This window comes from Netta rufina, assembly GCF_964035555.1.
Source record: "Netta rufina genome assembly, chromosome: 21".
In the NCBI taxonomy this organism is placed as follows: Eukaryota; Metazoa; Chordata; class Aves; order Anseriformes; family Anatidae; genus Netta; species Netta rufina.
In genome coordinates, this window is record NC_140145.1 from 4,889,468 (window position 1) to 4,913,342 (window position 23,875).

The window sequence follows — 23,875 nt, forward strand, 5'->3', positions numbered from 1 at the left end:
CCCTTCATGCCACTTGAGGTTCAAGTCTTGCACAGCTGCCAAAGTTGCTGTGCCAATTTCTTCCCTTCAGAAACACATCAGTGGCAGAATACTACTACTTGGATCTACTATCCAGCCTTTGAGAAACAGGCCTGTTCTTTGGCACTAAGCTGAGCATTTCTAACTAAGTCCCATGGCACTTTTCACACTGCAACAGATGTGGAATCTCCTTCCTGGCCTTGCTAAATTGAGCTGCTACCACACCTTCATTCAGATCATCATCCACACCTTTATTCCGAAGTGGCCTTTGGATATGGATGTGGCAAACACATAGTTAAACTGACCGAGGTTCCTAAGCAAGTGACATAAAGCACTCCTATTATGGTGCAGTAAGGCAGCAGGCTTTGAGAGCCCACCAGCCACTTCTGGAGCCAGCACGGTGCTCAAATGGAAATGCCATTGGGGACGTGAAAGTGAAAATAGTGTTGGTGTAGAGTGCTACACTGTGTGGCTGAACTGGCTTGTGTCTCTGCACTGCTCTGCATTGTTCAATGGAGATGTGTCTTTTGGAGGCCCAAAGTACTATTTCCGGAAGCAATGGGCAGCAGCAGCAAGAGCTTTTCGGGAAATCATGAATCATGAGCCCATGATTTAACCGCAGTCACCCTGACCTTACCTCTACAGTACTCCTAGTTTGCTTCAGCTTTTCACCAGATTTTATAGACCAAGGGCAGGAAGAGATGTTTTTATGCTTGTTTGCTTTGACATGATGGAAGTACCAGGAGGATGCCCACTAGGTTACCTAGGCAGCAACCCATGCCCAGCGTGTATGGTCTTCTGGTAAGAGTGGAAGGGGAACCTAATCTGTAAGTACAGTCAGTGAATTGCACAGAGATACAGGACCCAGAGTCTGGCCCTACATGGTCTTTTTCTTTGTACCTCATTTATACTACTATAAAGAAAAGGAAAAAAAAAAAAAACACACCACCACCACCACCAACAAAACAGCTCTTTGGGCAGCTTATATAGACACTGGGGCTTGAACTGGGGGACAGATACCAATTTGCCCAGCAGAGCTGCCTTGTTTACCAATTTTATACATTATATTTGGCAGTACCACAGCAACCAGGCGTGTGGTGCTGCTATTTTGACACAGCTATTTCAGCAAACCATTTTTACTGACAAATACGTATTTTCTGTTATTGTTTGGGATGGAGATCAGCTACTTATATCCATATATATACACTCTATACTAATGTAAGTATATCAAAAAAAGTGGATGTTTCTTTAATTGTATAGTGTAGTTTAGGCCATGTTTAAGCATCTCTGTTGCATGTCTTTATATAAATAGTTCCCTTTTTATCCAATAATACAGTATAGGTAATTATATTTTTACTCTGTGCTTTTGAAATAGTTCCATTCTTTAACTTAAGACATATTGAGGCCCTACAAAAATACCACTTAGAAAAACAACTTGGAAAGTAAGGCTTTTTTTTTTTTTTTTTCCCTTTTGTTCATCCCTGTATGTGACTATGTTTAAAAAATAAATAAAAAACTGAAAAGATCTAAAATAACAAAATAGGATTTTCCTGCGCACAGACCTCCCTGCAGTGAACAGCACCACAACTTTAGATCACCCAGCACCGACTATCTGGTCAGGTTCCCACCATAGGTGTCAGGAATTTTACCACAGGTTCCTGGGTAGCCCAATTCCACCCAGCTTTAGAAACCCACGCAGAAATGCCAATCGCATGCTCTCATTTTCCCTAGAAACTTCACAATCAATGTGGTTTCCAAAACCACAGCCACCCAAGCAACAAGGCAAAACATACCAGCAAACAAACCTCTGCTCTGCAATGAGGGGGCAGCTTGAGATTATCTGGCCTAGCAAACTACAGAGAGCAGCCCAGAAGGACACAAGAAAGCCCAGATTGTTTGGCACTGTTTATTTCCAGCAAGCACAGCACAAATCCTCCTGCAGCCAAGCGCTCCCTTGAAATAGAAATGCTGCCTCATGTGAATGAACCAAGACTGAGTGTCTGGCTTGTGAGGTTGGACTCTTAGCAGGGAAACACGCCCATGTCCAGCGCTGAAGGCAAAAAGGAAAAAGAAACTGGGGCATTCCAAAGGATGAGGCAGCATCATGCTATCAGCATCTGTTGCCAACTGCTGGGAAAATAAAAGTGTGGCCGTAGTCAAATGTATATTTAGCTTTGTAGGGCAGGATGCGGTAGACAGAGGAGGTGTATGTTAACACGAGGCATGCTGGGAGAGTGGACAGCTAATATTTATTTCCAGTTTTATTGCTAATTTGTCTATAGCCTCGGGTGGCTCAAGCCTTTCAAAATGTGCACCTTTACAAGGAGTGAAATGGTACTTACACCCCCAGGAACAGCACTTCCTTGTGACCACTTGGCAATGCCTTATCCTTCAATAACAGGAATCTGTGGGCAGTGCTGAGTAGTAGTTGTAGCCCAAGGTGGATTATGATCAATAAAAGAACAGTGCTTCGTAAATGGAGTGACAAACGGGAACAGGACCTGCTGTGCTGTGTGCAATAATAGTATTTACCCTGAGGAGTTTATACAGAGCAGAGGGAAAAGGCCTAATATTGGAGTAGGATGATGACAGCAAATGTAGAGCCGCAGTTCCTTGGTGGATGGAAAGACATCAGGAGGGACAACACTTCTTCCAGAAGAGGCGTCATTCAGAAAGGCCCATTTACTCTTTCCTTAGCCTCCCCTTTTAAATAGCGCTCTCCCGTGACTTTCTCTCCTTACAGACTCTTTGTCTTCCATTGAGCCAGGCTCTGGACAAGATGTGATCCCGGGCTCCCCTCTGCGAACCAGCATCAAGATCAAACGTGGAGGACCCCAGCAGCCGCAAGCCTACCAGATCCTCTCTTCACTGCTGGATGACGGTGAAGCCAAAAGGAGAAGTAATCGGATGAAGTAGGAGCATCTGCGTGTCCTCCGTGCCAGTTCACCAGTTAAAGATACAGTATCCCAGTGCTTAAGTGCAGATGAAGTGGGTAGGAGGCTGTAGTGCTGGCAACTGGATTCCCTTACCTGTCCAACACTATGCCCTTATTGCAGGGAATGTCTTATCCATAGCTCAGAGAGGGTCTTATGAATGTTTTTCTTGATTTTGTTGTTTTGCCTTTGGAATACCAGGTGGCAGGTATCCTCAGAAGCTGTCTACAGAAGTGACACCTCCTGACTGTGTCTCCAGCAGTTAATCCTCCCCTCGTTTCCCCACAGCCCTTGAAAGTTACTTCAGTAAAGCCCTGCTGAACTGAGTGAGACGTTCAATCCCATTAGACTCGAAGCCAAACCTTAGTCTTGTCTGTTGGTATAGCTGGTGGCATCCGCTTTTATTTTATGTGGTGGTGTCACGCTGACTTCAGCTGAAGGTACCACTTTCACAGGCCATTAAAGCAGTCTCATCTGCAAGGATTTCTTTTAAGCAAATAACAAATTGGAAAATTCAAAGAACATTTTAAGCTGTTACTCTGAAAATTCAGATTACTGTTTGCAATTTACCATCAAAATCTTGGCTTTTCATGTTGCTGATTGCATGTGAATGACATTATTTCTGTTTGTGACAGGCTGAGCAAGGACTTTTGATGAAAATGTTCATGGCGTATATTGACTCTCTATCTTCAATAAGTTTAGACTGTTCTGTGAAAATTTAGAGCAGTATGTATGAGGTATGATGGAATTACAAAAGAATTTTCCTATCCTGTGTTCAGTTTGTGCATACATCCAGAGAAAATCATTTTAAGTAGTAGCAATAACTATTCACAGAAAAGAATACTTCAAATACTTCACAATAGTTTCTTAAATTTACATCAATACGGAAAAGTATTTTCACTTTTTTTTTTTATCATTCTGTGGGTAAATCCTTGTCATTTGAATGTGGAGACAGTGTAATAGCAAATCACAGTCTGTGGAATTAGTCTTGTCAAGAGCTTATCTTGCACTAAGGAGCTAAGTACAGTCATTTTACTTTTTGCAATAACAAGTTTTTGGGGAAAGTCCCAGCATCCAGGTTTAAGAAGCTGGACCTGCCCTTCAGTGACGAACGAAACACTACACCTGCTGTGCAAACCAAATTGGACAAGTCATTCATGGAGACAATGAATTTTGTTGGAAAGGGTAAGACTAATCAACAGAACCGATGGTACTACCTTTATTTATATGTATATATATTTTTAACTGTTCTGCCAAGTTTTCAAATTCCACCCAGAACAAAAGTGAGCAAATTGTGTTTTTCATTTGATGGTGTCAGTCATGTAAATTGGTCTCATTCTGTCTGCTTCCTAGTGCAAGATACAGCTAGCTGAAAAAAAAAACTATACTCCTACAAGTATTTCTGTCAAAAGCTGTTGCAGACCAACAACTGTATGGTCCATGAGTTCAGGAACCCTCATCGCCCAAAGTGCTCATCCTAAGGTAAAAACAGAAACACGTGCTACACTGGAAATGAGCCTTAAAATGAAGGAGCTCTGCCAGCCCATTAGCCACACGTTAAATTAACTTTCTGTATACATCGTAAATATACAGAAGGCATCACAACATCCAAATCTTTCCTCTGAAGAGCATTATATTTTCAGAAATAAATAGGGTAAAGGCTACTCCTGAATGAATGAATTCACCAGATGGGTTCATTTGGCCCTGTTCTTCAGAAATCCAACCATCCCTCTCAAAACATGCAAAATGGTGCAAGTTGATGCTGAGCAGAGAGCAGAGAAACTTGTTCACACAGAGAAGGTTTTTACTGCTATACTGCTAAATAAAAACCAGCCAGGGCATAAGCTGGCTTGAAGGCTGCAGTACATGCACTTACCCTGTGTTTGAATCCTCACGCTGCTTGACCAGTGCCAGTGGTGGGATCTCGCTCCGCAATAAATCTGTGTAGTTCACGTTGTTTCTCACTCAAGTTTTCCTTTGGATATTTCAAAGAAACAAGTCCAAAGCCTTGCAAAAGTTTTGGGAGTTGAAGGCAAGGTATAGTCAGGTACTCTCTTTCCCCAAGACTCCAACTTTTGAAGTGAACACAAAGGTTTGCCAAGAGCTGATGCTCTGGGCTCCAGTATTCCTTTGTCTACCTGCACTCTGAATTATAGATTGAGTGTGATATAGTCAGAAGAAAAGAAAACAAGTCAAAACATCTGAGTCAAGCAGGTTACTGAGCTCAGGCAGTGCTCTTGTATTCATAATCCTTTGAGGAGAAAGTCTCTGGAACACAATCTGAGTTTCAAATCCAGCAGTAACTCTAAGTCCAGTGCTACCTCTAATTACAACACGTATATAAACAATGTGGAATTTAATCAGTCCCTTTGAGAAGGCTGGCAACCAGCTCTCAGCCTAAAGCTCACAGATACAAGCAGCTCAACTTCCCAACAATCAGCAACTGACTGAAGGGCTGTTCAGCAGGTCACATCCCTGCATTCACTGCCCTGTGGGAAAGAGTTTGAAGGGGACTTGGAGCATCTGCTTAGCATAGCTGAACTTGGTGCAGCCACTGGTACATTCCTGGAATAATCTTCCCATTTAAGAATTAAACACACAAAAAGATGTCTCCCCAGTTACAGGCTGATTGCCACGTGGGAACTGAGAAGTGCTTGATTACCTCCTTGTTGAACAGGGACTAGCTTGGTCTTGATCATATGGCCATTACAGGGCGTAGCACGTGGGAGATATCCCCTTATGCCTCCTGCAGGCGTTGGAAGGTGAGACCCTGAAGACTGAGGAGAAATCACAGTGCAAGGTAAATGCCTGTGCGGGGCAGGTTGGTGCAAGCTAGAGGCGCTCACTGCATTAAGAAGCTTTTCTCATGGCCCCTTCAGGACCTAAACTAAAACAAAGCAATCTTTAAACAGGGAAACAGCAAAATTTGTTTCACTGCTCTTCCAGCTACAGGGTTGAATTTGGAGGAGTACAATGGGGCCTTTTTCATGTTCCTGATATTCTGGAGCCTTCATGTTGAATTGAAAGAGAAATTTTTCTTCCCCCAAGTTTGTCTTCATGAATGCAAAGCTATTGCATTAGGTTGATGAGTACTCTCTTCATTCATAGTGACTAGGATTTGGGATTTTTAAATTAAGAAATTATTTAAAACAAATCACTGGCAAGATGATGGGAAATTTAATTGAAGTTGTTTGCAATTATTCCTGCCAAGCTGTCACAAGATTGGTTAGGTTTGGGTTGCAACAGTTTTAATTATTGATTTTTCCAGTTTTCTGTATGAGCTATGTCATTTTTTTGCTCCCCACACTTCTTGCTTTTTTTAGCTACATCCCTCTTTTATGTGGTACTGTATCTTTAATTTGGGTGACATTAGATTACACCAACTGGACTTTCTCTCTCAGCTGGGGTTTCATTCCTCGCTACTTACACAACAGTTGGACCACACTCTTGTGCAGTCCCAGTTCAAATACACTTTAAAGGTGAACACAGCCTCATATGCTGACATTAATGATGTTCATGCCTAAACAAACCACCCAACCACATTTTCCATCTTAGGCAGGATACTAAGATTCATTTTAGCCAGGGCATATATGCATCTTGCCATGTCTATGTAACTTAGAGAGTGGATTTACTTCGGATGCGTGCTCATTTAGAAATATATTTTAATGAAATGTTTAGTGCTTTATCTTACATGCATACTGTGCAATACCATAGTGTGTTGTTTTCCTTTTTTTTTTTTTTTTTTCCTAAGACTTCATTGAAATTCTTAATGTTTCTTTGAACTCCAATGTGTTTTTGACTTGGCTCAGTTCTGGTAGTAGGAACGCATTTTCCTTGCCTTGAGCTAACCAGAAGCAGCAGCAGCACATTGCACAACTGTCAATCGCTGCAGTTTGTGCACCCTGATGTTCACCAGCAATCTGGTACTCCGGGGGAGGTGGAGAATGCTTCTCTCCAGAGTATCCAACCTGCACTTACTGTAAAGAATCGATAGCAACCCAGGGAAATAAGAAAAAAATAGAAGAACCCTCGTCTGCTCCCACCAAACTCCACAATAATTTTGCCATCACCTTCCACAGGAACAGGGACAGGCTATAAAAATCAGATCCAATTCTGCAGGTAGCATGAACGGGTGCTGCTTTCAGAGGAGCCGAGCGTATGGCTCACAGGTGGCTTTCTGAAAGTTTGGCGCTGGGATTCAGGTTCAGTCCCAGTCCCTGCAATGAACTATTTTAATGTAAGAACCTAACCACTGTGACAAAGGCTTCCAAAAGACATTCAGCCTCGGGAATTACTCCTCAATACAATTTAGTGGAAATTCATGCTCTTCCATGTTTACAGCTTCTGTGTTATTTGAGACTACATTCCATTCTGGTGTTTGTTGGTATAGGGTTTAAACTACTTGCCGTTTCTGTGATTGCTTTGAAACCAAGCAATTCAAAGGTGCTATAATTGTCCACAAAGCACATTCCCACCCATAGAAGGAAATGTTAACTTTTTCACTAGTTATTTTACACAGTATTTTTTTATTTATATCAGTGTGTTTTGTATGTGTGCAAATGGTCCCAGCTTCTCCCATTGTAATAAGCTATACATCCATTTGGTCGTTACGCCATACGCAGCATTCTGCAGTCGTGTACGTTCTGAATTAGGACAAGAATAACTCTCTTCTGACACGATGAATTCATTTATGGCAGGCTCTAATGTTTGTTGTAAACACAACCTGTTTGTTCCACCTCTTGCATGGTTACTTATCTGTTTTCATATTGCTATGTTATTGTTCAAGATATCTATTTCTCTTTATTTGCTATGGGTTTTGTTACTGTATATGGAATGTTTTGTATTCAGCATTTTCTTACAGAGCAGAGTGGGAACAGTATTCAAGAACCCACAAATACCAAAGACCTTTCATGTAATGCACTGAGAAATAAACATACTGTAAATGAGTATGATGTCAGGTGTCCTGTATTTACGGCGTTCAAAGCAAGTTCAAGTGAACTGCATCCTGGGGATGCAGGGGGAACGGGAGAAACAGACAGAGAGAGTACAGTGCTTAGGAGTGGGCATTAAAAATATGTTGTTACTTGCAACTTGCCTCCCTTCCTTGTTTTCTTACAGTTCAAGGAATTCGAATTGTTGAATTTAGGAGCAACAGCTGCCCTCCTCCGCCTCCCTGCAGCCCTCTGGTACCTACTGGGCATTGGTCTCCTCCATCACCAGCTGCTTTTGCTTTTGTGCTCTCTCTGAATTTGCCTCTGGGTTCATTCAGGCATGCGCACACAGATGCACACACACTGCAGACTCTTCACCTCATGTGACCGTCAGTCAAAGATGTGGTTGGGAACTTTTTCAAAATGCTTCCTACTCTGGGAACAGCTACCCATTTAGATGCAAGTCCCTGGCTGGCTGCACAGGGATGCTTTCCCCTGTGAGGGAAGGACCTGGGCTGTGTCTGTCAGAGGTGACAGGTCTGGTTTCTGAACTTGTTTTTGCATCCTAAAGAAAACAAGATCATAAATTGCAGCTAATTTGTTTCCCTACTGATCAGATTACACTGTAGATATGCAGATGCCAATCATGTAGCAAAAGCTAAGTCTTGTAAACAGTGGGAAATGCCCACAGAGTCAAGGCCTCCACCTCATGCAGGGTATTTTTGCAACACGGCTGAGGACATACTCAAGGTAACCTGATGCCAGACATTCCCATACAGTGCTTCCCTGGGTTATAACACCCGTGTGTATTATAAAGAAAGAGTAAGTAGGGAGATTGCATGACTGATTGCCTTTGCTACCTCTCTCAGGATACTGTATACCCAGTTCAGAAAAACAAAAGGTGACAAGTTGGTTCAAAAACAGATTGGAAGATACCTGACTAGACTTTAGGAAATAATCTGCTTGGCTTTAAAGAAAGACTGGCAGCTGATGAGGCCCAACTTAGCTACCTCTGTGACTCTGTGCAAGAGTTGGAAAGTGACCAACAGCTGTGCCAGAGGGCAGGTTTTGCCCCCCATTTCAGGATAAGATCAAGCACCCTTAGACAAACCCAATCCCATTTTTTTGATCCACGTGACACGCTGGATAGCACACAGCCTTTACAGTGTAGTAAGGCAAAGGCATATTGGCCACTATCTGGCAGATAAAACACAGCAGTCCATCCGCTCCTTTATCAATGCCAATGATTAACTACTGCAACAATTCGCTGAGGGCTGTGCTAGTGCCTTTACTACTAGACATTTTCAAATTAAGTGGATTTTCTCCTCTTAAATGTGCAAGCATGTGTGTACAGTCCAACTCAGAGAATGAATTCATGGAAGCCATACTGGAGGACCAAAAAGTTAGCGCTGGTGCCTGTGACATTACAAATGCCTGGTCTTGAGCCTGCCTGTGCTTTTCACAATGTGGCAAAGCACTGGCTAAATCTGCTGCTGTTTCACTGTCTATACAAAGTCATTAGCGCACGCATATGAGATCTTTTTGTAGCTTCATACTAAAAGCTGAATGCCCTGAGTGCATCTCTAGGACATGCAGCCTTTGCACAGCCCCCAGAGAGGTCTAGGCTATGATGGGCCAGGGCTGTCCAGGATGGAGAACACCTGGCATCACTATTTTGGGCTGAGACTGGCCACGTACCAAGATAAGCTGGAGGTGTCCCACTGATCCCACGCTACCAGGGTGGAAGGGAAAGGCTGAGTCAGAAAGCCCAGAACTGGCCCGTACATAGCATCAGTGTGTCTGGGGCAGCGCTTGTGTGACTGTGCCAACAAAAACCTGGCTTACTGGTTGGAGTTAATGTTCAGCCAGTTACACTTTGTGAAGGTTAAACTTCAGACTTCGTTCAGAAAACACACAGGGATCAACAGCGCACGATAGGATCTTGGCCGCAACCTTCTCTCTACTCCTCAACCACAAAAATGTCTTCAGAAACGGATAGAGCCCAGGTCTACCTGGTGACAGGAGGATGTGGTTTTATTGGTGAAAAGATTGCAGAGCTCCTGTCTCAACAAGACTACATCAAAGAGGTCAGAGTTTTTGATTCAGGAGCAAGAGAAGAAGAAAAATTCATCCCAGGTAAGGCAAGGGCATCATCTTGTATTTAGTGGCCATAACCCTCCCTCTTTCAAGACAGCGGGTATTTTACTGGAGATGCCAGTTATGGGGAAGGAACCTGGATTAAACAGCCTGCATGGAGCATAACTTCCAGCTTGGGGGGGAGGGGAGGGGAGCGGGTTCAGCACTGCACCACATCAAAGCAAAATGCTCCACAGGGAGCAGCAGCAGCTGGTCTATCACAGGGAGGAGCCGAGTCCCCACAAAGTACCAGCTGTAAGGAGAAACACTCCCTGGGTACCTCACACAGGATCTTGGCGTCCCAGTTGGCTCTGCTCACCCACTCAAACCCCCATGCTCCTGACCTGCTCCAACCAGTTAGCAATTCCGAGAAGACAACCAAATACCTTACAATAATAGAATCAGTGCTCAGAAGCTCAGTGTCTGCTAGAGATATCATGAAATAAATTAATAATTGAGAGAAACCTATAGTCTGACTGTGCTGTGCAAAAAGTGGAAGAGGTGAGGCTCAGTAAATATGCTCCAAGATACTAAATTAATCCATTTGATCATATCCTGAGTGCTGCCTTCTGAAGTTTCAGCAGGGCTGATTACAGTGAGATAACGCTGGGGAAAAGCAACCCGTTTTACTGGATCTGAGAGCATCCACCCCAAACAAGCCAACACAGCTCACAGTTCTCTGCAGTTGGTGGTGGGCTGCCCAAAGTCTCAGCCTGCTTCGAATGAGACAAAAAAAAAGTGACATGGGAGCTCCTATCTGATAAGAGGTATTGATAAGGAGGAGAGGGACTTCAGCAAGTTAAAAGATTCTCAGGGAAATGTCACTATCAGAAGTACTTCCTCCGCAGATGATATCACAATACTGCTTTCCTCAGGCTTCATGTAGCCAGTTGCATTAAAAGTACCCAAAACTGAAGGGCAAAGCTGTTTAACCATTAAGGAGCTCCCATAATCCCTGCCTTTAGCCCTTAGGCTAAAAGGGCTGATATTCCTTCTCCGTGCTTCACAGTTTTGTATCTCTGGGCACTGCTCTCTTCTGGAGAGGTGGCACCAAGGGCAAGACAGAAGCCAGGAGTTTTCTTCTGTCCCACAATCTATTCCCCGTTTATGCCTGTCGATACAATTATGCCTTTTGCCCAGTTGCATGACTGTGGCAATAGGCAATCTAGCCCAACCTAACCCTTTCATGAATTGGGTTGGGCCCGCTGCCTCTTCCCTACTAAGCCCAGTATCTGCTCTTTGTCCCTATCATATTTTCATATTTCACCTTTTTTTTTTTTTTTTCCTTCAGACTCCATTAGTTACAATCAGCTTGTACTCTAATCCTCCAGCGTACTTTGAGTCCCTCCCAGTTTGATGTTATCTGCTGATTTAATGAACAAATATGCCAGGTTCTTGATGAAAACAATAAAAAGACCCAAATACAGCAATAAGCACTGGAGAGCCTCAGGGCAGCCACCTCCCACAGCTGGCAGCTCCCTGGGAGCTGTAACTCAGCCAGCTTTGTGCTCACCCTCGTGTGGCTTGCTTAGACCACGTTTGACTGACTTGCGTATGAGAATGACACAGAGTTTCCAAAGCCCTTCTAAAATCAAGATAGATGACGTTGACCTGTTCCACTACATCCACACAGCCTGCTAGCTTGTCATAAGAGCAAAGGAGATTTATCTGACATGATTCATTCTTGCCAGATCTGCGTCACTTGCTACTATTCTCCAGGTTATCCCACTGGTGCTTACACACATGTTGTTTAAGTCCTGAAATTCCTCACATTGAAGTTAAGCTGTTCCATAATTCCCTGGCTCTTCTTTACCTCCTTTCTAAGCACAGGTGTTTCATTTGCTCTACTTCAACACCTCCTCCAAAAGTCCTCCAAACTATCTGATAGAGCAATAAAGCTGCAATTACATCCATTACCCCATTAGCAGTCCTGGATAACACTCACCAGTGTTATCAATTTGAAAATTTCTCTTGGTGCTTGCCACCTCCCTCCTTACAGCTGAGCTCTTGTTGGTCTCTCCTTGGTCTTAATTGCACCAGCTGCCCTAAGACAGTGATTAGAAAGGAGCTATATAACACTTCAGCCCAACTTGTAGCAGGCTTTTCCTCATGGCTAAGTAGAAGCAAGCTGCCCCCCACCATGAGGCTGCTGACTCTACTCTCCCTTCAGCACCAGCACAGCCTTTCAGCAGGAGCATCTTCCTCTGTTCTCCAGGCAAGCGTATCCTTTCTGCTATATGGGCAATATCTTCCTTCTCTTCCCCTCTATTTGTGCTGAATTTACTCTCTCTGTTAATATTAAATATCCTACTGCTATGGGCTAATTCACCATATTTTGGTGATGCTACTTAAGAAATCAGCTTAATGCTTTTGTTAAACTTCTGCCTTTCCCTATGTCCCATGCTTCTTGGCAAATGCAAACCTAGCATCCTCAGTTTTCTCCCTACTTTGAATTGACAAGATCTTTTATTCCCTTGTACTTACAGTAGTTCACCGAGGGTTTCCATGTCATAACACTTCCATAGCTGGAGTCACACACTATTCCCTGAGCTGCTCCTTTGCTTGATCCTTCAGAAATCACTACTCTGATTCCTGGCTGTGTGGGGCTCTGCTGGAAGCCCCCAGCCCAGGGCAGAGGAGACACCTTTGCCCCAAGGCAGCCCTGTGGCTGCCTGGCTTGTTACAAAAGTCCTGGGGAGCACAGCTTCCTGACCCATCTTCTTGCTGGCCTATTCCCAACCACAGAAAAAGGGAAGAATCCCACTGAGATGTTACAACACCATCTCAAAGCATGAAAACTAGTAGTAGATGCCAACAATAGCTGTGTATGGAGCAGCTATTTTGAGAGACAAGGAGAAGGAAAAAACAACAAACCAGCTTTCTGAATGGCTCAAAGAGAGGAATTCCCTATGAAACTTCATCTGACCTGTTACATTATTTTCCACTCCCACCTGTACTATCTGCAATTTAAATAAAGCTTTGTGCTATGTCCCTCAAGTTTGCTTGGTGTTATTCCCACCATGCTCTAGAAGGCTTCTGTCCTAAGGAAATTGTGTGGGACAGCCTCCCCGTTCACACGTCCTGCAGCCAGTCCTGCTGCCAGCTGCTGCTCTGGGCCAGCCGTCTCCCAGCCTTGCTCAGCTCTGTCCTTGGCTGCATGTAAGTGATGTGCAATGACAGCTGCAGTTATTCTGACACACAGTTGGTGCAAACTGGCAAAGTGCTGTGCTGAATTAAACCAGATGCAGATCTGGTTTCTTGGGGTTCAGAAAGCGGGGATGTATTTTTCCCCAGTGTGATGTATTCAAATGGCAGAGTTGTCAGCGTGCTGCTGCTTGCCCTGCAGAGAGGAAAGCTTTCCAAGCAGGATCTTCATCCTGCAAGAAGGTGAGGATGCTGTTTTGTATTTTTTCCCCCCTGCATTTATGCTTATATTATTCTTCTCCAGCTACCACTCATGTGACAGTGATGAAAGGAGACATTCGAGACTACAATCTGCTCCTTGCTGCCATGCGGGGTGTTCACGTGGTTATTCACACAGCTGCTATTGTGGACTACAGAAACACTGTGCCCTTCTGGGAAATGAAAGCTGTCAACGTTGGGGGTAAGCTCTTTAAAACAGGCAATTAAATACAGACTTAAATTCACACGCCTTGGTGTGGAGTCATACAAGAGGCTACAACATATGTATCCTCTCTGACTTCGTGCTCCTGTGTCCCCTGAATGTCACAAGCACCACTCCGCTGTGAGATGAGAAAGGTGCACTTCCAGCAGGGGGGTTTCTGCTTTTTCCCTCTGTCGCTCAGGGCAGGCTGTGCTGCTCCTCTGCACAGCTGTAAAGCTAAATCTCATGAAGTCAGATGTGCAGCCAGATACTGTGTAAGTTATTCTAATCAGGGGTATAACTTTCACTAGTAATACTGATTCAGAACATACTAAACAGTTTCTTCTCACTACAGGTATGTGAGAAAGACAGTGATCAAAAATTAACCCCTGTTCTAAATACTTTGTGGCTTCCCCCGGGGGTCAGAAAATAGTCTTGCATGGGTGGGGGTACAGGGTAGCTATCAGTTGAGCTGCATCCATGCTATAAGGGAGTGATATTATTTTTAATAGTCATAGAGGTTGCAACTATTACATATCTACAAGCCACACACAGCCAAGATCTCCATGACTCTTTCTATCACCAAGAGCTGATTTCATGTTAAGTGCAAGATCTGCTTAAGGAAAACTTGATCATAAATCTGTGAAATAAGTATGGGCTATAAAGATAATGAAATCCCTATTACAGCAGCAATTCCAATGGCACCTCAGGCTGTTAGCTACTAGAATAGTTGTTAACCACAAGGAAACAATTTTATAGATATATGTGTGTGTATATACACATGCATACTGTATATACATGCATGCACACATCTCACTTGGTTACTGCTTAGGGCTACTCCTACTTTCTGATATATTCAAGGGCAACATTTAAATTCCATCCATTCATTGCTGTAGTTGTTTTCAAAACCAGATGCTTTTAAGAGCCTGTATTGTGTGTGTGTACCAAGAATACCCAGAGCCTGAGGGCTCCTGCTGCCTTTTAATGGCTTTGTGAGATCTTCCTCTTCATTGTCTGCTTGCTATGAGCAAGGTATTTTAGTGCACTGAGGTTTCCACTGATAACAGTGAACTCGGGCAACTCCCCTGTTCAGCAAACCAAACCTCTGTCAGATATTTCTGACAGCACCAGAACATCGCACAGCCCATGTTTCTGCAACGTGACTGGTGGCTGAGTGCCTCTTTGGGAGCAGTTGGAGGTGGCTCAGCAGGAGCCTCACCTGCAGCTGATCTGTTCTGCACTTGTGCCTTCCCTTGGATGGCTTCATGTGGGCGCCCTCATGAAGCCATCCAAGGGATGGCTTCCTAAAGCTGCCGCCTCCACTAGGACTGCTCAGAGTCTTAAATGCAGAGATTAGTCTGAACTTTTCCATTAATCATAGCAGGTAAAAGAATAAACCTGAATTGTATTTGACACCTACTGTAAACTTCATAGAAGCGGGGGGAAAAAAGTCAGGACAGGTCAACTACATAATCTTAGCTGGCTCCTCTGTGCAGCTCAGGCCACAGAAATTCATCCAATTACTGCCTTAAGCCCAGTAATTTGTGGCTAAATTGGCTATGCCTTTTCAAAGGACTTTTGCCTAGAATTAAGGACAGCAAATTAATGGGCTATCTATCAAGTCTTTCAGCAAGCCATAATGATGCTTAGGAGTATTAGTGTGGCTATGGCTAATTACTAGTGCTGGCAAAAATTTACACCTTTGTTCTGCTTTGTTCCTTCTCTGTTTCAACCACTGGTTTCTGAATTGTGTTACAGTCTTGACTAGACCGAGGAGCCCTCTCCTACAAGAATTGCTTTTTCCATCTAGTCAGTCTCTTTAATCTGTTTTTTATTAAGCTGAATGGATTTTAACTTATCTGTTTCCAGTGATATTTATCTACAGGGGTTCTCAGTAAACTTTGTATAGTACAGGCCAATGAAGAAGTAAATTGTTTTCTACCAGGTCTTCATATTGACTCATGCTCTCTGAAATTATCCTAAACTCAGGATTTCCTTGATAATTTAAGATCATGCCTTTAAGAACAAGAATAGAAATTGCAAGCCCTCCTGAGCAAGATCCGCAGCATGGCTCAAGGGCAGATCCTGATTAGTCAGGTATGAATAGTGCAGAGACTTCCCGAAACCAACTCTATCGGCAGCTTCCTTTAAGATCTGCCTTATCAGATTTGAAGGCCCATCAATATGCATCCATGGGTTTCTTGTTGTCATTCAGGCTATTGTAGAATCAGCTTGATTGAATCATGATAATTGCAAAACCCTCCCTGCAAGAGTTGCGAATCACTTAAAAGAAAAAAAAACAAACACAAAACCACACACTGACCCACAAGTTCAGCCAGAAGAAGCATAGATACTGCCCTCAGTACTAGTTAAACTGACTGCTGTCTGGTTACCACACTACCTGAAGCAAACCAGTTACAGCTTTCACTCAAGTAGCAAATTCTCAGCTCTTTTAAGTTGAAAAAACAAGACACAAGTCACTAGGTTGTCCATAACATGTGCAAACTAATGACACTTGGAACATTGCAAGCTAAGATCAATGCTGGATTTTACTATCTTTACTGTCAAATCTGTCCTTACTCCCCTAGACAGATACTGTTCCTATATTCCTAAAAAGGAATAAATACTTTATCTGAACAAAGATGGCAAAAAAAGGGGGGCTTTTTGGTACCAAATTGCTCTGTTGTTTCCTTGTTTCACATGGGAGACTCAGCCTAGGACTGTATGAAATGTATTATGAGATTTCTGCCCATGGTTTTCTTGAACCAAACCATGCTTCAGTTTCATCTGGATTTCATGTGGATTTGTAAGCTGCACTTACTATTTTATTTAATGTTTTGTAGCTACCGGGAGGAGTCTGTTGCAATGTTTTTCACCCTACAGTCACTTCCATAGAGCAGTATACATGTATACAACTAAAACACCAATTATTTTGCCAGAAGGCTGCAATTCACCATTTGCCAGTCTGTTCATGTATCAAAAAAAGATGGACAACATGGAATTTTGCTCTGCCAAGCTGTCAGTTTTTTTTTTTTTTTTTAACAACTATTAAGTCAAAGTTATGTTAGATGCTAATAGCCATAGAGATTAAGCCACTTTATAGCTAAAGATGTAGCTGTGGCTCCCATGTTATAAAACATCCATACCTGTGCAAATGTACCAGAGGAGCAGCAACCTTGACCTATGGCTTTACATTTTTTTGGCCATGAAAAGGATGGATCTAGTCCAAGTCAGAATCTCAAGTCTGGAAATCTCATTTGACTTGCATAACAGAAACCAAAGCAAGGCAGATGATGTTTGTCCTCAGGTACTGAAAACGTGTTAAGGGCCTGCTGTGTCCTGAACATCCCATACGTTGTCTACACAAGCTCCATCGCTGCGGTGGGACCTAACACCTTGTGTGAGCCCATGTGCAGGTAAGGCCAAACAAATCTTTTGAATCACTCTGGATTTCCAGTTAAACAGCAATGAAGCTGCAAACAGCTGGAGATTTTTGCTGTGACTCCAAAGGACAACATATATTCCTCTTCCTCTTGATTCTTTTACTCCTCCTTAGAAATCCCTCTTTGCTCTTCAAGAATCACAGCCCTTCCCAGCCAAAACTTGACCATAAAGTTGACAGAGAGATCTAGGACCCAGCTGCACCTCCAGGCAGCCGTCCATGTGCTATGGACCTGCTCCTCTAAGCCCTAAAATCAGTTTTGGTATTAGATCTGAGCTGCTCAGGGTTTGACAAGCTTGAGTTTTACCCTGCTATTGGGTCTGAGTTTTCACTCTCACGCTGAGTTGACCCAAAGGGCAGGTGTTCTGTCACCAACCCACTTTCCTCTTTTTCAGCTCCACAGCAAATTGCTAGTGCACCTGCACCAAGCTCCTAGTAACAAGAGATCAAATGCATATGGACTATTTTAGCGTGACCTCAGAAGAGGGTACTTTGTTAACATAGTCTTGGGCCACAGCTGCATTTGGTGTGTAGCTGCACTCTCTGTGACCAGGCTCTGACCTGGCAATGGCACCCTATCCCTCAAAATACCTTTCCCTGGGAGGTGTTTGCCAGGGTTAACTCCTGGACTTTCTGCTTTTGGATACATGCTCAACCCATCTCTTCTGCATGTGGCTCCTTCAAGACTAACCCACAGACTCAGAGGATGTAGTAGAGCTTAGAAGCCCTCCTGGGGCAAAAGACAGGATTTGGAACAATGTGAAGATGCCAATATTGGGGTGGGTATTTTTTCTTCTCTTTGATATCCAGAATAGCCTTTCACAACCAGCTGACATTCCTGCTCAGGATCTGGATACCTCTTATATTCATGGGGCACGAGGACATGCACCTTGAACTGGGCTGATATTACTGAAGACCAAGAGCTGAAGCCACGTTACATTTGAAGGCAGGTGGAGATAGGGGCAAGTCTGATATGCACCATTGTAAGCCTGCTTGCTGATTTCAAGCACAGTTGTATCTATACAGACTGCTCAAACCATGGAAACTTGTGTACAAGGGGAACTGGCTCAAAACCAAGTTTTGTCTCTACAGGCAGCCAGTCTAGACACAGCTGGCTTCAGTCTCTTGGCTCTAGAAATTTGAGCCTAGCTAGAAAAGGCTGCTTAAGACATAACTTAAAATGACCTACAAGCCTAAATTTCATACTTGCAAGTAAACTAAGGCATAACCCAGTTGTTATGAACAGCATTTAAGCACCCAAATCCATAGAAATAAATGTCTTATGGAAAAAAAATCCCCAAGAGCAGGAAACCTCAACCCACTTGGGAGCACAAGTACAAAATGATCTGGTGTTATTGAAAGGCTATGGAATTTGGTCATTAACATATCTAAATCACTTCTAAAAATGAATGAATGTCCTTGTTTGAATTTTTAGCCCTGTGATTTGAGATGCATGTGAGTAGGTGATTTGAGAAATCTACCCCAAATCTTGCTTGAGAGGACAGTCCTTGGCCTTGTAATGATGCCCAAGTGGGTACAAGCAAATACCCATCCACACTGAGGTTCATTCATGGAGCTGACCATCCTCTTCCCCACCAACTCCCAATCCTTCCTTGTCACAAACACAAATAAAACCACCGTCTTTATCTCATTTTACAGAACACATTCATGTTTTTCCATCGTGCTGGGAGAAAGCCTGCTTTTGAGAGTGGTTCTTGTTCTCTGATGATTTTCACCTTAAGCTCCTGGAATTAAAGTGGGAGAAGAGGTACCCACATAAAAATTACACCACTTGTCCCACTAGGGAACCCAGTGACGACTGCAAGGCAATGTAATATGTCCATGTCCAGGCTGAAAGCACAGGTCCTGTTTCCCCATCCCCACCCAATCTGTTCTGCTCTTTTCCCTCTCAGAGCATGATCCAGCCTGCCTTACTTCCTTTTTCTCTTTCTCTGTCCCCTTTCTCTCTCGTTCCTTGTATAATTTTATTTAACTCACTTTTACATGCTGGGGAATTGACACAGACAAAGGATGATTAGTGTCTGGACAGGGTGATGGGTGCAGGGATAATGCTCACACCTCAGCATCCTACAATAATAGAAAATGCCTCTGTCAGTCTCAATCCCTCTGAGACAGCCACCGCTGAGATACCTTCTGACAATGCTGCTCCAGTCTTATTAGCGTTCAGTTATCTGTGATCGTTTTGAAAAGCAAGAGCATTATGCTGAGCTCTTTGTTACTACTAAGCTTCAAAAGGGGTGGGGGAAGGCAAATACGAGCAGAGCTCTGCAGCCCAGGAATGACAGGCAGGTTGCCCCTTGGTGAAGCTGCTGCTTTTTAAAAGCTTTGCAAGGCAAAAAATAAATTCAGATATAAAAAGAAAGCAATTAAAACTAGAACTTCTAGATAACCCCCCTAATTGTCTTGAGCCTCTCCTGGGGTCACAACAAACCGCGCACAATCAATCTTGTTTTGTTTTTGTTGCTTGTTTTCTGGTTTGTCTCCTGCTCATCACCCGTAAACACAGGGAAGAGGAGGAGGGCTTTGTGATAAAAGCCAGGGGTGCACGGGGAGGCTGTATTTCTGAAGCTCCTAATTTATTTCTGTTGCTGCAGCACAAGACGGCCCTGATCTCAGCTGGGATATCTGACACACGAGATACCAGACTGCCAAACAAGCAGAAGAAAGGCAGCAGCATTATCCGGGTTTTACATGTGGGGATCTGAGCACAGAAAAGAGCAAGCAAGTTGCCCAAGGTCAGAGAGGGAGCCTGAATCAGAGTTTGCTTTGCTGAGGCCCAGAGCTTGGCAAAAAGACCCATGCTGCAGACTGGCTGCACGACCTTGTTGCAGGCCTCTCCAGAAGTGGCTCTGAGCCCACCTGCAATAGGACCACGATGGCTCTTCACTGCCCTACGTAGGGGTATCCCAAGCCTGGTGTTTGCCTAGCGTGAGTTTCTGTAGGAGAGCAAAATATAGAGCAAAATAATTTAAAAATGAGAAGAATGCAAATTCTGAACCAAATCCTAGAATGGACTAATGTGCACTACAACACCGGGACAAAATGGCAGCTGCTTTCTTGGTTCTCCTTGGAATTATTTCCAGGCCTGGGAGGGCAGTTATTTGTTGGATCCCATTGACTCCCCTCCTCCTTGCTGCAAGTTAGGAGGCACGGCCAGCTGAGGAGCATGTTGCCTTCCTCCGCAGTCACAGCCAAGTGTCCCCAGATGGCTCCAAGCCCTGCTTGCCCTAGATCGTGGACCTACATTTTTGCTCTTCCCTCAAGCACAATCTGCTAGGGAAGATGAAGGAATAACCTCAGCACAAATCTGGTGATTGCACACCTTCCACAAGCCCACTAGCAGCTTTTGCATCACCAGCAAATGTCTCCCAACTCTAATCTACAATATGAGAAAATTAAGCAGCAGCAGCTTCTTTTAGTTTATAGCTCATGAGAGGCTTCTTGCTACCTCTAATGAAAAAAAAAAAAAAAAAATGTAGGATTGCTCTCATTTTCCTGCCCTCTATCATTTTGTGCTCTTTCCACCTTGCTCAGCCACTTGAGAGTTGCTTAAAAAGGTAACTGCACTGCCTTCTAATTTGCCTGCCAGCATATTGTTTGCTTCAATCACACGGTATTAGACAAAAGCAAATCCAACTCTCAGACATCAAATCATGCAAACCTGCCCTATGAACCCACTTTTGCCTAACCCTGCAGAATTGCCTGGTATTTATTTCTCCCAGACCATAGCAAGGATCTTAGACTCATTCAATTCCCCACCAGAGGTAAGTCCCTGGAGGGCAGGGGCTGCAGAGTAAATCACGCTATGACAAACGTCTCCCAGCCCCGAGCTCTACCTCCACAGTCACCCAGCATCTTGCAATCTATTCCAGAGGAAACGAGGACACCAAATACAGCGGGGAAGTGGAGCTTCCTTATGGGAAGACGAAGGCCATGGCAGAAAAACTTGTATTTGAAGCCAATGGAAAAAAGGTACAAAAATCAATGGTAGCACCCCTGCTGTTTCAGCACAGGATGAGTGGGAGGAGACAGATGGTTAGAAAGGTCCCACAGCTCGTATCCAACTGCTTCCTCGACTGGGTATACATACCCAAATCCCCAGAGTTTACCAAAGGCTGAGCCTGCCAAGCACTTGCAAGATCAAAGAGTGCTGCCCTTCATGCCTATGTTTAAACTCCACCAAAAGGAGTGGGGCTTTGAAAAGCACTGTGTAAACTTAAGGCCTACAAAACCAGGTTCACCTGGTTCATACTGCACATAACAATGTATTTTCAGACATGCCTGAGTGACTTAACAATCAGAAATATTACCCAGACCCAGCCACCTACCTAAGTTGGCTGCCTAGTTGTTTCGGACTCCCAGTAGTCAGCAGACAGATGAGTCCTTCTAGAGGATGAAGCAGAACATAAAAATGCGACTTCTGTCCTGCCTGGAGCACCTCTCTCTCCTGGTTAAAGTTTGAGGTCAACCCAGTTTTGCTTGTTGCAAATACTCCTTCACACCTCAGCTGCAGAAGGAGTTAATGCTGTTAGCACCCTCCACCTGATCTTTCTCAGTGAACACCACCCATATGCAGGTGTGCTTTGTTAAAAAATAAATAAATAAATAAAATCAAGTGGGCACCTCATTGCATTTCTAAGGATCCAAACCAGGCTCTAGCTGCCCAGCTGAAGTTTGCAAAGATTGACTCCTCTAGCCCAATTTCCTTGAGATTTTTGGTTTCATCTGACACACACAACATCACTGTGGAAGGTTTTAGCTCTGAATCCATTGCTCACTAACATCCCTCTCCGATTTTTCAGCTGAGCAATGGTGGCAAACTCACAACCTGCATCATCCGTGCGAACACAGTATATGGGGAGAAGGCAACATTTCTGCGAGACCTGTATTTGTTTGCCAAAGCCAGGAATAATGTGTTGAACTACCTGGAGCCTGAAAACACCGAGCGCAATTCCACGTATGTGGGTGAGTGACTGATCTCTCTGCTTGTGGTGCTGCCAGGCTGTTCTGGTCCCCGGAGATCTTCCATTGCAGCTTACCCATAACTCCTGATGACAGAAAGATGAGTATGGGGATTGAACACAAATATTTTTATAACCACAAAGCTTGGTCTTGCTAAAAGAATTTTTAATATAGATGTTTACATTTTTAAATTTTTTTTTCTTGCGAACTGCTTTCTTTTTTTTCTTCCCCTCAATGTAGGGAAAAATGATGTTTAGAAAAAAAATAGCAGAAAAGAATAATAGGAACTTTCTTTGGTAACGTTTCAATGATTTTATTGGGGAAGACAGAAATTCAGGAATATTTTTAAAATGTTTTTTGTTGTTTGAAAAGACATATTTTCATTACAAGAAATTACATTAACTATTTATAACTTAGGAAAAACATTCCTTGGAAAAAAAAAATAAAAAGACTGTAATACATAAGTGATTTTTGCAAGCACGAAAGACTACACATGAAACCTATTGAAATAGTTTGTTGTGGTGTTGAATGCATTACAGGGGAGTGTAACTCACCATTAAATCATGCAGGGCTTTAGTTATTTCTGTGCAGCTCACTTATATGTCTTTTTCCAAAAGTGCAGATAACAGTAGTTTGAAAATGCTGTAATGGAAGAACCAGGCCTAGATAAATCAAGTGACTTCTTCAAAGGCTCTCAGCAGAGCCAGGAATAAAACCCTCAAGCTCTGCCTCCCATTCATCCTGCTCTCACTACAAAACACTGCCCTTTCGCTTCGCGTGAACCGGTATCACAAGGAACATTAATTGTCCAGCACAAAGGGGAGACCAAAGGTTTAAAGGCTCTTGGAGGTCTGGATTAACTACTCTGTCTCTCGGCAGTACAGCTGAGTAACACGATGAGTGCTTTCCCTGTTTCGCAGCACCGAAGAAGGCAGACCCAATGCACTCATTCATTTTAAGAGGAAACAGGCACATCTAGCTCCTCCTGAATGCCTGTCTCTCTCCCCCTCTTATTTCTCCAGGGAATGTTGCATGGATGCATGTTCTTGCAGCAAGGCACCTGCAGCTGAGACCAGACTTACTCGCTGGTCAAGTGTATTATTGCTATGATGACACTCCAAGAAAAGGTTTTCTGGTCAGGCATCAGATCCTGTCTTCTACGGACCCTTCAATAAGGCTAGGTTCGCACATCCCTTACTGGAAGATGTGGTTGATAATACACCTGCGCAGGATAATCAAGGTCCTCTTGTACCCCTTCTGGAAGCCGCAGCCATTCCTAAACTTGCCTTTACTGAACACAATAGTCACCACCTTCTCCTACGAGACGGACAAAGCCTTCAGGCACTTTGGGTACAAACCCCTCTTCACCTGGCAGGAGAGCAAGCAGAGAACGGCGCAGTGGCTGAAAGCAGCTGCAGGGAACCTATCCTGCCCCCATCTTCATGAGAAGGAGAATTAAAGCAGCACATTTGGGTAAAGAGAGAGTGAGCTCATTGTTGAACTTCACAACATGCTGTGGTCTCAGGCAGCTGGTGGGATGGCTGTAACCGACTCACACACTCAAGGGGTCTTCCCTGATAATTTCTGGAAGAGCAAGGAAACCCAGCAAGTTCTTGCTCTGTTTTAGGGCTTGATGGAAAAGAGCTCTGGAAAAGGGAAAAATGCTACCTCTTTTAAGATTGTTCCTGTTATTATTAACATATGAATGATTATATCTGTTTTGAAATGTTATTCCTATAAAATAAGCCTGCAGTCTCTTGTACTGACAATGAATAGCCTACCTTACATTCTAACCATGTGCCTGGACACCTGACCAAGCTTAGAGGTG

The 23,875-nt window shown here is 43.6% G+C and overlaps 2 protein-coding genes across 5 annotated transcripts in view; both read left to right on the plus strand.

The window, feature by feature from the left end:
- The window catches only part of COL26A1 (collagen type XXVI alpha 1 chain), a 173,370-nt gene extending 165,513 nt beyond the window's left edge, over positions 1 to 7,857 (plus strand). For 3 of the 4 annotated variants that reach the window (XM_084299437.1, XM_084299440.1, XM_084299438.1), the window contains one exon: positions 2,762 to 7,857. In XM_084299437.1, coding sequence (XP_084155563.1) covers positions 2,762 to 2,934 — 173 coding nt within the window. In that variant the 3' untranslated portion in view covers positions 2,935 to 7,857. The remainder of the gene's footprint in view (positions 1 to 2,761) is intronic. The other variant, XM_084299439.1, reaches the window with a different exon arrangement.
- A 1,367-nt stretch (positions 7,858 to 9,224) lies between these two features.
- On the plus strand, positions 9,225 to 23,506 carry HSD3B7 (hydroxy-delta-5-steroid dehydrogenase, 3 beta- and steroid delta-isomerase 7; the record flags this gene model as incomplete). The annotated part of the gene is made up of 7 exons (XM_084299927.1): positions 9,225 to 9,294; positions 9,779 to 10,018; positions 13,467 to 13,622; positions 16,930 to 17,038; positions 20,958 to 21,057; positions 21,888 to 22,050; positions 23,070 to 23,506. The coding sequence occupies 7 exons, from the start codon at positions 9,225 to 9,227 to the stop codon at positions 23,504 to 23,506; spliced, it is 1,275 nt and encodes a 424-aa protein (XP_084156053.1).
- Positions 23,507 to 23,875: the final 369 nt, after the last annotated feature.